The sequence below is a fragment of the Cryptotermes secundus genome, unplaced genomic scaffold (genome assembly GCF_002891405.2).
Source record: "Cryptotermes secundus unplaced genomic scaffold, Csec_1.0 scaffold548, whole genome shotgun sequence".
NCBI classification, from domain to species: domain Eukaryota; kingdom Metazoa; phylum Arthropoda; class Insecta; order Blattodea; family Kalotermitidae; genus Cryptotermes; species Cryptotermes secundus.
In genome coordinates, this window is record NW_019732380.1 from 1848629 (window position 1) to 1862336 (window position 13708).

General features: G+C 37.2%; 1 protein-coding gene across 4 annotated transcripts in view; it reads right to left on the minus strand.

Moving 5' to 3' along the window:
* Positions 1 to 13708, minus strand: part of LOC111867633 — a 231886-nt gene that overhangs the window by 7821 nt on the left and 210357 nt on the right. For all 4 annotated transcript variants that reach the window (XM_033752739.1, XM_033752738.1, XM_033752741.1 and 1 more), the window contains 5 exons: positions 8807 to 8971; positions 7803 to 8033; positions 5336 to 5530; positions 3819 to 4662; positions 2541 to 2720 (listed from right to left, as the gene is read on the minus strand). In XM_033752739.1, the coding sequence (XP_033608630.1) occupies positions 2541 to 2720; positions 3819 to 4662; positions 5336 to 5530; positions 7803 to 8033; positions 8807 to 8971 (1615 nt within the window). The remainder of the gene's footprint in view (positions 1 to 2540; positions 2721 to 3818; positions 4663 to 5335; positions 5531 to 7802; positions 8034 to 8806; positions 8972 to 13708) is intronic.

Here is a 13708-nt window from a genome sequence, read left to right on the forward strand (position 1 = left end):
TATCTAGATAATCGGTTCAAAGATGGCAGTAAGGTTGTCAGCCTTACATGCTGGTCGTGCTTTACTCCCCAGGTAAATTATTTATTTAATTCCTGGTACTCATTTCTGTTAGAGGCTGAGTGAACCCCAGGGCCATAACAGGTAATAAATATTTAAAAAAATTGAGTATTAATAATATCACTAGTACAAATGTGCTGGGAATTGATGTAAGTAAATGTAGCTCTACAAAGATGTTTCTTATCGTTAACATCAGAGAACTATCATCATCATCATTAGTAATCTGTCAGACGACAGGTCCACAGTCTCTTCCAAAACAATTCCTCCACTTAATGCGATCTAGAGCTTTCTCCTTCAAATGACAGTATCCTCTTCTGTCCCCAAGGTCATCCAGCATCTTCTTACGTCTTCTTCCTCGTCTTCTTGTCACTTCTATCCGCCCATCTATCTTTCCTTCGATAGCTTCTTTTAGAAGGCAGTTTCTGCGTAAAACATGACCAATCCAATTAGCCTTCCGTTTTCTTATTTCATGTAGGATATTCCTCTGCTCACTGACTCTAATTAACACTTCTTCATTTCTCACATAATCGGTCCAACTGATCTTCTCCATTCTTCTCCAACACCACATTTCGAAACTTTCCAGATGTTTCTGATCTACTGCCCTAAGTGTCCATGTTTCAGCCCCATACAGAGCTATGCTCCAAATGTAGCATTTCACTAGTTTCTTCCTCAAATTTAAGTCCAATTTGCTGGTAAAAAGATTCTTCTTCTTGCTAAATGCAGCTTTTGCCATGGCAATCCTGGATTTAATTTCACAAGTACACCTTCCATCATCTGTTAACAAGCTACCCAAATATTTAAAACATTTCACATTCTCCACTTGTTTTTGGTCTATCTTTATTGTGACTGGGGTTGGTTGTCTCGAAATTTTCATTACTTTTGTTTTCTCCACATTCATTTCCATGCCATAGCACCTTCCAATTTCAATTAGTCTATCAATCATGCCCTGTAGCACAGTTTCTTCCTTAGCCATTAACACAAGGTCATCTGCATATTTCACAGTTTGAATAATTTGCCCTCCTACTTTGAAGTCACCGAGCCCATCCAGAGCTTCCTTGGTAAGGCATTCGCTGTACAAGTTGAACAGAATTGGTGATAAACAGCATCCTTGTCGAACTCCTCTTCCAATCTGCACACTTCCTGTCTCCCCCCTGTCCAGTCGTACTCTAACTTTCTGATCCATGTACAATTTGCTAATCAATCTTCTTTCATGCCAATCGATACCTGTTTCTTTCAGGATCTGCATTAATTTGGTCCAGTTTACCCGGTCAAATGCCTTCTGCCAGTCTATGAAGCAAACACACAGTTCTTCATCTATCTCCAAAGTTCGTTCCGCTATAATTCTCATCATCCCAATTGCATCCCTGGTTCCTTTTCCTCTTCTAAATCCAAACTGATCTTCTCCAAGTACATCCTCTATTTTCCTTTCAATTCTTCTTTTAAGTATCTTTGCTATTATCTTTGCTGTATGTGCAATAAGGCTTATTGTGCGATGGTCGCTGCATTTTGTAGCTTTTGTCTTTTTCTTTAAGGCAATCATTGTAACTTCTGTAAAGTCCTTGGGCCACTCTCCACTTTCATATATGGTGTTCATTAGTTTTGTCAGTGTTTTCAAACCACCTTCTCCCAGTAACTTGAGCACATCTCCAGGTACATCATCATCTCCTGTAGCCTTTCCCTTCCTCATTTCCTTGATAGCTTTTTCCACCTCACTTTGTAAAATATATCGTCCTTTCTCGTCTGTATCTACTTCTCCTTCCGGTTCAACTTCTAAGATTTCTGGCGGATTGGGTCGATTATATAGTTCTGTAACATAATTTTCCCAAATTTTCAGCACTTGCCTCTGATCTACTATTCTATTCCCCTGGGAGCCTTCGATGCCAATATTTTGAATCCCATGATTCTCTTTCCATCCTAGTTCTTTTGTCTTCATGTACATCAAATCATAACGTCCTGTTCTTTGAAATTCTATAATCTCATTACATATCTTCTCAAGATATTCCTTTTTGGCCCTGTCCGTGGCTCTTTTCAATTCATTCCTTAGTCTCCTGTATTTCCTCCTGCCTTCTTCATTGTTGACATTCTTCCATATCCTTGCTCCTCCATTTTACTCATCATCTCCTGTGTAACCCATGGTTTTCTTGCTATCTTCTCAACTTTACCAACCAATCCACTGATAGAGAACTATGTGACAATTTATTTTTATTTTACTATACTGATTTTGTAGATGCAGTAGTTGGGTAAATTAATTTTTACATCATTCATTTCAAGTATCAGAATTAATTACAATTAAATCTATGTATGAAAATTAGTACAAAGAATGAAAAATACATTTGGAAGGAGAGAGATTTCTGTTACAAAGAAGTTCAACACATTCAGTTTGCTTTTATTTCCTGCCCTCTCTTTCTTTTGTTGTTAATTCTTACCAGGAGACAATGTTAAAACAAGGCTTTTACATCAGACCTTTTGATACATCAACTAACCTAAAGCACCAGGTTTGCTGGGGCTTGGATCAGCTGTGTGTACTCCTGGAGAGATGCTACCTGAGGATGAAATGGAGGATGGGGAAGGAGGAGCCATATCTTGCAACAGAGAGCTCTGCGGTTGCCAGGGTGTCTGCATGCTGGGTGGAGATAAAGTTGAGCTTATTGGCACTTTCTTCACTGCAACACACAAAACAAATACAATGAAATCCCTATTTAATATTTTTCTAAGGGAATGGCTCTTACTACAATGAACTGAGGTTTTCCTTAATTAGAGGTTACAATTACATAAAAAACTTTCAGTATCTTCTAAGCCTTACCATATATAATTACGATCAAATAATTCTTTTATGCAAAATTACAGAAATTCTACATAAATATATACAGTTATATGATAATATTAATTTAATTTAAATATAATTAATTACATGAAATAAGAGAACTGTTCCTACATGAAGAAATAGTTTAATAATTAATAACATCAAATTAATTTTTAAAATAAACACTGTTCACCACAGTACACCTTGCATACCACAACAACATTCACTGAGCATATAAAGGACATCCAACAGGTGAACATACAGAATGCTTTACATATCAATAGTGGAAAAGAAAACATTATCAATTTCATTGCAATTTTTAACCATTTCAAACGGTATTAATACATTAATTTTAATAACAAACTTGACATAAGTATATAATATCTATATCTAATCATAATTTTTATAGGTAAAATCTGTATATAGAGACATACATACAGTATGCATGTAAAGCACATCCCCATAGCAATGGAGAACAGTATGATGATGATGGCCAATGTCGGCCAGAATACATAAAGGTGTATTTACACATTTTTTATTAAACTGGTTACACCTGATCGGAATTACTATCCACTTAAGTAGCAAGCAATGCAAGAAACTGAAATGTTTCCTTTTATAAGGGGTGCGGTGAGACTGAGTCAACTTGGTACATTAGCCACTAATTTGTCTATTGCTCCAGCCCTGGATGATGGATGAGTACAGAGTATTTGGCAGAGTGAGAATTGGGAGGGGAAACTGAAGTACTAGGAGAAAACCTGACTCAGTTCACCATAAATCCCACCATGACCTGACCTGGGACTGAACCCAGGCTGCAGCAGTGCGAAGCCAGTGACTAACTGCCTGAGAGATGCCATGGTTGAGATGTCTCTTACTAAGATATCAACAATATACTCTAAAAAGGAGACCACTTCTTGAAGGCAATATCTGCAGGATTTCATAATTACACAATGCAACTTACCTCGAGCATTAGCTTCATTCACAGCCTGTCGTATCTCTTCTGCCAAAGTTTGAGACACTCCCTTGTTCATCTCCGTAAAATCCCCAGAGCCTTCCCGAGAAGAGGCCTGGTCTCCCGATATCCTACGTTCTCTCTCTGCAAGCACCTGTTTCAGCTGCTCTGCTAAAGATGCCGGGGGTCCAGCAAGACCTCGAGGAGGTCCAATTGGATACGTGGGTGTGGGCCCCTTGTTTCGACCAATCCAAGGATCAGGGCTGGGCTGATGTGGTGATGTAACACCTGTCATAGCATGGTGTGACTGAGCAATACCATGTGGATGGGTTGATGGAGTTTGTTGATGAGGGTGATAATGGTGCAATGGTTGAGATGTCGGCATATGGGTAACATGACTATAGAGGGCAGTTGCAGTCGTGTGAGGTAGAACAGTTGCACTGGAAGGGGAATGTAAAGAAGACGGTGACGTCGCTGTCTGGAAGTGCATGTGGTGCTGCTGATGCTGCATTTTTGAAACTGCCTGTTGGGAGGTCACATGTGGGGAAGATGTACTGTAATGTTGCTGCTGATGAGTCGATGAGAACTGGGATACAAGACTGTGGACATGAGATGTACTAACACTGGATGACACGGCTGTTACGTTATTATATAGTGACGAGGAAGGGGACAGGGATGTTGGACGGTTGGCAGTTTGATGATGCTGATGTTGCTGTTGATTCTGGGCATTGAGAGTTGGTGTCCGAGGTTCAGTGCTTGTTTCTTCACGTCCCGCATATTCAATATATAGATGTTGCCTATCCTGTTCTTCTTCATCACCAGAATTATCACAGCTCTCATCCAGCCCATAGTCCTAGCAAATCAGATATGTTATCTACAATCTGTATCCACACTACACAGATGTTTCTTGTTAGTCTACACGTTTCTGTTCTGATAAAATAGAGTAGAGTAAAAAGCATATTTGCAAGCAAGCATACACACAGAGAGGCTTTAAGGGAAAGTTTGTTTTGGTTTTATTATGAACAAGGAACCAAAAATAGTAACACTGTGCAAAATAAACAAATTTATGTGCTTCCCAGGTATTCGCATGTTCAAGAAGACATTTGCCAAATTCAAATCAACTTACTTTTCCTAATAAAACTTTGTGATGATGGTATATTAATAAAATTATTATGTTCTTGGACATCCGTCATCCTGTTTTTTATTTAAATAAACGTTTCAGAGACTGGACTGTTTTCCCTCCTCAGGTAAAAACCCACTCAGTTGCACTCAACTGACAGAACTAGTCCCTACGCCCAACTCAGTAGGTTTTTAAAAGTGGACAGAGATATAATCCATTCTCCGAAACGTTCTTTTAAATAAAATACAGGATAATGGGGTAACACCCAAAAATGCAATAACTGTCCTTTTTCCTTATAAATCATCATGTACAATCATTGGAAAGTAACAGATGATGTAAGTGATACAACTTTCTATTATTAATAAGAATATTTCTCTCATGAAAGTAGGAAAAGAGGAAGGCTTACAGAACTACTTGAGCTAAGCCCTCCTGAGCCCTTCTTGCTAGTTGGGAGCTGTCTGCCTGCAAGGCCTCCTCGTGTCGCTAACTCTGCCTTGGCTTTGGAGGCTGATACATCCAGCAATTCATGGGGTGGAACAGCACGATCCAACTCTTCCTTGACAGGCATCTGGGCAGTAAGATCATCCGTAACCAACCCCATCTAAAAGCGCACCCACCAAGCAGTTTATAACACTGTTACTGCAAACCTTAACTGAACTGTAGCGGAAACCAACATGCAACCTGTCAGAAGAAACAGTGACAGCAAAACTTCTCTCAGACATGCTCGACACAAAATTATTCAAATCTTCATCGTTCAATTCAATGTCAAAGGCTCATCTACCATGTCAGAATTTATAATGTACCACCTTTTATGAGACCTGATATAATAATATTTGTTAATGGACGGTGGAACAAATTAATACTGTGCTTTCTAGGCACATAATAACACAAATTTAAAGATATCTGCTGGACCAACATTACCATGCGGCAGATAATCACAGCCAATGTGAACTGACAAGTAAATACTGATATCAGCTGATATACACTTCTGTTATAGTATTAATAACAATCAAAAATCACTTTTGTATTAATTTTGTTATCGTCTGAATGTTTGCGCCTTATATCTCCATATTGTGTAGAGGGCGCTCTTTTCCATTCTTTTGTTTTTTTTTGTTCCGACAGTCTTCCAAAAAGAAGAGTGCTGTGAATTAGTGACAGTAGTGATTGAAGTGAGAGTCTGACGCTGCCTGAGAGTTTGTGTGTTCAACCTTCTTGTGATAAAAAGGGACATTACCCTGTCTCGTTCTTTGTGATTTTCTCTATAATTATTACTGTGATTAAACTGGTAACTTGAACTGACAACGTGATTTATTTATACTGCTTCCATCGTCTCAACAACTTCAAATGAGGACAGCTAGATATTCCTTTTCAAACCATAAAAGGAATTGAATTAATGAAATATAGCTGAATTTATAGAACAATACAGAAGAAATTGTAAAGAACACATCGATAAGATAAGACCTGACATGATGCCTTACAACAACCAAAAGAGAAAAGAAGTTTGAGAAGACTGCTGAAACAATAGAAGGATTCTGTTTTGTAATATTCTCAACAGGTCTCAACATGCCTAATACTGGAAAGGTTAACGATGATGATGATGGTGATGACTGAACCACATCAACAGACTCATGTTAAATATTTGTCACAATACAATTAAAATAACTTAATAACATTCTCCATTAAAAGTTTAAGGTCTCCGCGCAGATATCTTACAAAGGAATTCTCACAACTGAATTTTAAAGTTCATCTATGAGGAGTGGCATGGGCCCCTCCATCTTGCATGGCACACAGACGTCAGGGCAGACAGAACAGCCATATGCAACATTTCCATTTTCCATTAAATGTTAAAGGACTCTGCACTAACACCTCACAATACTGGAATTCCCACAGCTGAACTGTAATGTTTATCTCTGAGGAAACTCAGGAATGGACGCCTCTATCTTGCATGGCATACAGATATCAGATGGATTAGAAAGGCCATGACTGCATGCTTTGAAAATAAACAATTCTTGTTGTTGTTGCTGTTGCTGTTGTGTTTACCTAAATACTTTCAGCTTATTATAAGCGTTCCATACAGCTGAATGGACAGAGGACAGATTCTGCCTTCACAGTGTAGCATTAGATGCTATTACACACCATGATGCACTTAGTTTCAGCTTATGACACTTTTCTATATAACATTTGCATGAACAAACGCTGGGCTTTTAGAACTATCCCACTTTCTCAATAAAGCATACAATGCTGATCTTTCCATAATTAATCCCAGCCACAACGTATTTTCTGTACCCAAAACCATCAGGCTCAACAGTTCAATCTTATAAAATCAATCATATGTAAGAAGAAATAAAATATTGTGGTGTATTTCCGCTATGCAGGACACCCCGTCCCCTGCCAGCAGTGGTATAACTGCATTGGAGCACTGCCACTGTTACGGTAACAGGCCAGTCAACACTCTTCCCCTCTACCCCGTGGTGACAGAACAGCACTTCCCACTGTGACGTAACATGGGGCATCGCTGTTGACACAGGCAACAGGGAACGGTATAAAAAGCCAGCTGAGCAGTATGTGACCAGAGAATGTGTGATCAAGAGTGACACAGTGCGGATCGTGAAGTCGCTAATTGCAGCAGAAGTCTAGCAGTCGCCAAGAGCAGTGGATGTAATTGTGATACTGCCGATGGCAGTAGTTGTGAGATTATAAATTGAGTAAATGTAAGAGCAAATATGCAATAAATTCGCTATATCAAGAACAGCATGAAGTTATTTGTCACATTATACACCCAACACGTGACAATTTGGTGTCAGAAGTGTTTACGAACTTAAACTTAAACTGAGTTTCAATAAACATCACAAAACAAAGATTAGGTGACTAACCTTCCGCTCTACAGTAGCAGTTTTATCACCATCCTCTGGACTGATGTCAGATATCTCTGTGTCTGAGAGTTCTGTCTCCAGCTGTTCGAGAAGGGGTTTCACAGGGAGGGCCTGTTGTCTGCGAGACAACTGAGGTGTCAACTGACGCAGACTTGAGCTATCATATGGAAGAACTGCAGGAAATCCAGCTTTACGCTGTGTTTCCAGCAGTTCCTGCTCCAGTTGTATCACCTAAGAAAGATAAATACACTCACTTCAACTCCAGTCATTGTATTTATACTGGATAGTCTCAAGAAACCGGGGGGAAAAAAAAAGCCTAAAAAAATGAATTAGCAGGAATGGGATTAGAGGTACTTAAACATGTGGTTATTGGAGACCATAAGATCAAACTATAATTATTCAATTTTTGGACATTACTCATCATCCATTCTTTTTTACTTAAAAACGAGGTTTTGGGAGATGGGACTCTGTCTCCATCTTCAGGTGAAAGCCTCTTTGGTTGGGCTCAATCAATGGAGCTAGTCCCTGTCTCCAGATATTGAGAATTAAATGAAAGGGAACCTTAGACTGAGGAACATTAAATGGGGGTTCTACTGTATAATGTTGCAAATGTATTCACAATGCATATTTTGAAACTGTTCAATATCCAGCAGTGGCAGAGAATTTCTTTTCTCTCCAGTTTCCAGACTGGCTCTGATGCCCAACGACCTTCCTACCCAACAGGTATCTGAGGAAAAGTGGCAACAGGGTAAAGCTGACCACTCACCACCCACCTAGTGCCCAGATTAAGAATGTATGGAGCCTTGACATCCCACAACCCTATGGGCTTCCACAGCCTGTTACAGGGCTAGTTTTACCTTTTTTATATACAGAGAAGAAACATGGACAAACATGTATAAATTTGTCTAATCGTTTGTGTACGTTGTGAAAAGAACACATTAGAATCAAGTCAATACAATGAATTCAGCAATGCAATGCTATACTTCAGAACAGTGTTAACCTACCCTATCCTTAAGAGTTTTGACAAGGGCATTGTACTCTGTGTCCTTCTCTTGCAGGAGCTGAAGGTAGAACTCTTCGCGGTGCAAGAGATCCTGTTCTCTCTGCTGGAACTCTCTTAGCAACTTCTTTGCTTTACAATATTTCTTCTCTAATGCAATGTACTGACCCTGCAACAACAATAAAAATACATAAATGTAATCTAGCAAACTTATTCTTAAATTCTTTATTTTTAATCACAGTCCACTACATTAAAAAAAGCTCATTTCTTTAAAGAAGTGTTTCTCTAATGCAATGTACTGACCCTGCAACAACAATAAAAATACATAAATGTAATCTAGCAAACTTATTCTTAAATTCTTTATTTTTAATCACAGTCCACTACATTAAAAAAAGCTCATTTCTTTAAAGAAGTGTTTCTCTAATGCAATGTACTGACCCTGCAACAACAATAAAAATACATAAATGTAATCTAGCAAACTTATTCTTAAATTCTTTATTTTTAATCACAGTCCACTACATTAAAAAAAGCTCATTTCTTTAAAGAAGTGTTTCTCTAATGCAATGTACTGACCCTGCAACAACAATAAAAATACATAAATGTAATCTAGCAAACTTATTCTTAAATTCTTTATTTTTAATCACAGTCCACTACATTAAAAAAAGCTCATTTCTTTAAAGAAGTGTTTCTCTAATGCAATGTACTGACCCTGCAACAACAATAAAAATACATAAATGTAATCTAGCAAACTTATTCTTAAATTCTTTATTTTTAATCACAGTCCACTACATTAAAAAAAGCTCATTTCTTTAAAGAAGTGTTTCTCTAATGCAATGTACTGACCCTGCAACAACAATAAAAATACATAAATGTAATCTAGCAAACTTATTCTTAAATTCTTTATTTTTAATCACAGTCCACTACATTAAAAAAAGCTCATTTCTTTAAAGAAGTGTTTCTCTAATGCAATGTACTGACCCTGCAACAACAATAAAAATACATAAATGTAATCTAGCAAACTTATTCTTAAATTCTTTATTTTTAATCACAGTCCACTACATTAAAAAAAGCTCATTTCTTTAAAGAAGTGTTTCTCTAATGCAATGTACTGACCCTGCAACAACAATAAAAATACATAAATGTAATCTAGCAAACTTATTCTTAAATTCTTTATTTTTAATCACAGTCCACTACATTAAAAAAAGCTCATTTCTTTAAAGAAGTGTTTCTCTAATGCAATGTACTGACCCTGCAACAACAATAAAAATACATAAATGTAATCTAGCAAACTTATTCTTAAATTCTTTATTTTTAATCACAGTCCACTACATTAAAAAAAGCTCATTTCTTTAAAGAAGTGTTTCTCTAATGCAATGTACTGACCCTGCAACAACAATAAAAATACATAAATGTAATCTAGCAAACTTATTCTTAAATTCTTTATTTTTAATCACAGTCCACTACATTAAAAAAAGCTCATTTCTTTAAAGAAGTGTTTCTCTAATGCAATGTACTGACCCTGCAACAACAATAAAAATACATAAATGTAATCTAGCAAACTTATTCTTAAATTCTTTATTTTTAATCACAGTCCACTACATTAAAAAAAGCTCATTTCTTTAAAGAAGTGTTTCTCTAATGCAATGTACTGACCCTGCAACAACAATAAAAATACATAAATGTAATCTAGCAAACTTATTCTTAAATTCTTTATTTTTAATCACAGTCCACTACATTAAAAAAAGCTCATTTCTTTAAAGAAGTGTTTCTCTAATGCAATGTACTGACCCTGCAACAACAATAAAAATACATAAATGTAATCTAGCAAACTTATTCTTAAATTCTTTATTTTTAATCACAGTCCACTACATTAAAAAAAGCTCATTTCTTTAAAGAAGTGTTTCTCTAATGCAATGTACTGACCCTGCAACAACAATAAAAATACATAAATGTAATCTAGCAAACTTATTCTTAAATTCTTTATTTTTAATCACAGTCCACTACATTAAAAAAAGCTCATTTCTTTAAAGAAGTGTTTCTCTAATGCAATGTACTGACCCTGCAACAACAATAAAAATACATAAATGTAATCTAGCAAACTTATTCTTAAATTCTTTATTTTTAATCACAGTCCACTACATTAAATATAGCCCATTTCTTTATAGTAAGTGTTTCTTTTATGACCATGTAACCTTTAGTACTACATTAATCATTAACGAAATTTCTTATTATTGAGACCTCACACTGCACCCCATTGGCCAAGTCAGACCAGTAGGGCACAACCCACTGGTTGAGAAGTACTGGCCTACAAAACCTGGAACAAAGAAACGCTTCAAAATAATAATAATAATAATAATAAAAATTATGTAAGATATTGTGCACTTCCACCAGAGCACAATATTATGAAACCCAAGGGCTAAACAATGGTTTACGAGACAAATGCACAAAGCTTCCTCTTCCACTGCAAAAGATTTCCAGTCCTAGTGATCTAGGTCAAACTGACTCTTATCTATTCTGATTTTAGCAATGCTTTTGACACTCTTCTGTATGCATTGCTTCACCATAAACCCAGTAAATATGGATTATCTTCAGGGTCTCTCATTTTTAATATTTCTATAAATGATTTATGTGATGTACTTAATCACTCCGTCTGTCTTCTTCTTTCAGATGACCTTAAAATATATAGAGCAATTAGTTCACCTGGTGAATGCTATCTTCTACAGTCAGATATTGATTGTGTACAGGGTGTGACTAGGAACTCACAAACTCTTCATACATCATGCTCAGGGGCACTGTCACGGTGGAGAATTCACTTGTCAGGCCAGAGTTTGGGTCTTTTATGCCAAACAGATCACCATAACCTTGTCAGCACTTTAAATAACACTAGTGATTCACCGTTTGTCCTTGTGCAATGAATTCATAGTAAACTATCCCCCTGTGTCCGAAGAAACACAAAAGTATGGTCTTGAATTGCGAGCAAGACATTCGTGCTTTTTTCAGCCAAATTCTGTTTTTTCCATTGCATGCTCTGGTGTTTTGTTTCTGGATCGTATTGAAAACACCACATTTCATTGCCAGTAATGACCCTATCACACATCTCTGAACTGTGTAAAAGATCAGATGAAATGTGTGGCCGACATTGTTTCTGGTCATCTGTCAAGATTCATGGCACCATCTTTGCGGAAACTTTTCTCATTCCCAAATCCTAAATAATAATCTGTTGCACTGTTTCCCTATTCATATTCAATCCTTCTGCTATTAGTCTCATATCTAATCTTCGATCTTAGCATACCAAGGTTCATACTCTGTCCACATTTGCATCTGTCCTTTGCATTTTTGGCTGCCCACTTCTTGAGTCATCTTGCACATCTTCTCGCCCTTCCTTGAACCATCTATGCCATTCAAAAACACTAGATTTCTTCATAGCGTATTCACCATAAGCCACTGTTAATAGGGTTAACGTTTCACTAGCGCTTCTACCAATCTTCACACAAAAATTGATGTTTATCCACTGTTCCAGATTCCTGTCACTCATTTTTCCACCAACCATATACCATGGACACGTACTACTTCTTCTGCTGCTTGGACGCGAATGACTCATTAGGTCTGCGGCTCATGTAAACGCAAGTTGAAACATGTCCAACCGTGCTTCAGTACATGAGTTTGCCTGACTCAAGACCCCCATTCTGGGAATTAAACTGTCGCACCTTGTACATAAATGATGTTCAGCAAATTTTGTGAAGCCTAATTTCAGTAGAATTAGAGTCATCTCTCTCACATGGAAGATGAAGGATCTGAATTATCAGTTCAGACTCAGAACATCCTTTATATTATGAATAGACTGTATTAAGGATTTGAGTGTGCATTTTGATTGCAAACGTCATTTTCAAGATCAAGTTAATTTCTTTTTTCACATACAGTGAAATTACCAGGGCTAATCCACACAATAACATTTTCTTTTTCCACCTTAGTCAATCTTTTGATCTTATATTTTGCTTTGGTCAGATCTAAACTCAAATATGTTTCTGTTGCTTGGAACTCTGTTATAATTACTGATTCCAATAAACTTGAGAGCATATAAAGAAAATCTGGAACCTTCTGTCACAAAGGATTTTTCCAAGATATGGAATATCACTATGATAATTTACTGGAAAGATAAATTTGCCGACACTGCATAACAGGCATCATCATTCTGATGCTCTGTTCTTAATAAATGCTTTCAATGGCACTAAATGTTGCCCCTCTGCCCTTGACACTGCTTAACAGGCATCATCATTCTGACGCTCTGTTCTTAATAAATGCTTTCAATGGCACTAAATGTTGCCCCTCTGCCCTTGAAACAGTCAGACTTTGAGTTCTTACTCAAAACATTTGTAACTTTAACATGTTCGCTGGCTCTTCTAGCCACTGCCCCTCCCCCTGGATGTGTTCCAACAACATATGCAGTATGCAAACTTACAGACATTTTTAGGAACTCTTCTTTGAGTGTTAAAACACTAAACTGGTTCATTTTTCCCCAATTATCATTAGAACCTCCGTCGAGTGTAACAATATATATTCTTGTCACCATTTTCTCACATTTGCCTTACATGTTTCGGCTCACAAAGAGCCATCATCAGAGGCAACCACAACAAAAACATGGAAACACTTGCACTGCTCAACAATCACAATATACAGTTTTTTGTGGAAGATGTTACACGTATCGGAGCGTAAAACACAACAACATCCAGTACCCCGAGTGCGGGTATCCCATTTGCATTTAAAATATCACCCACAAAGCGGGTCGTTAATGTTAAAATTAAAGTTAAAACCGTCCAAGTAAAATATTCAGGTTCCTCTTAGTGGATAGTCCCAATGGGGGAGGCGTCAGCACGAGGTTGTGTGGGCTGCAAAGATATTGTATTAC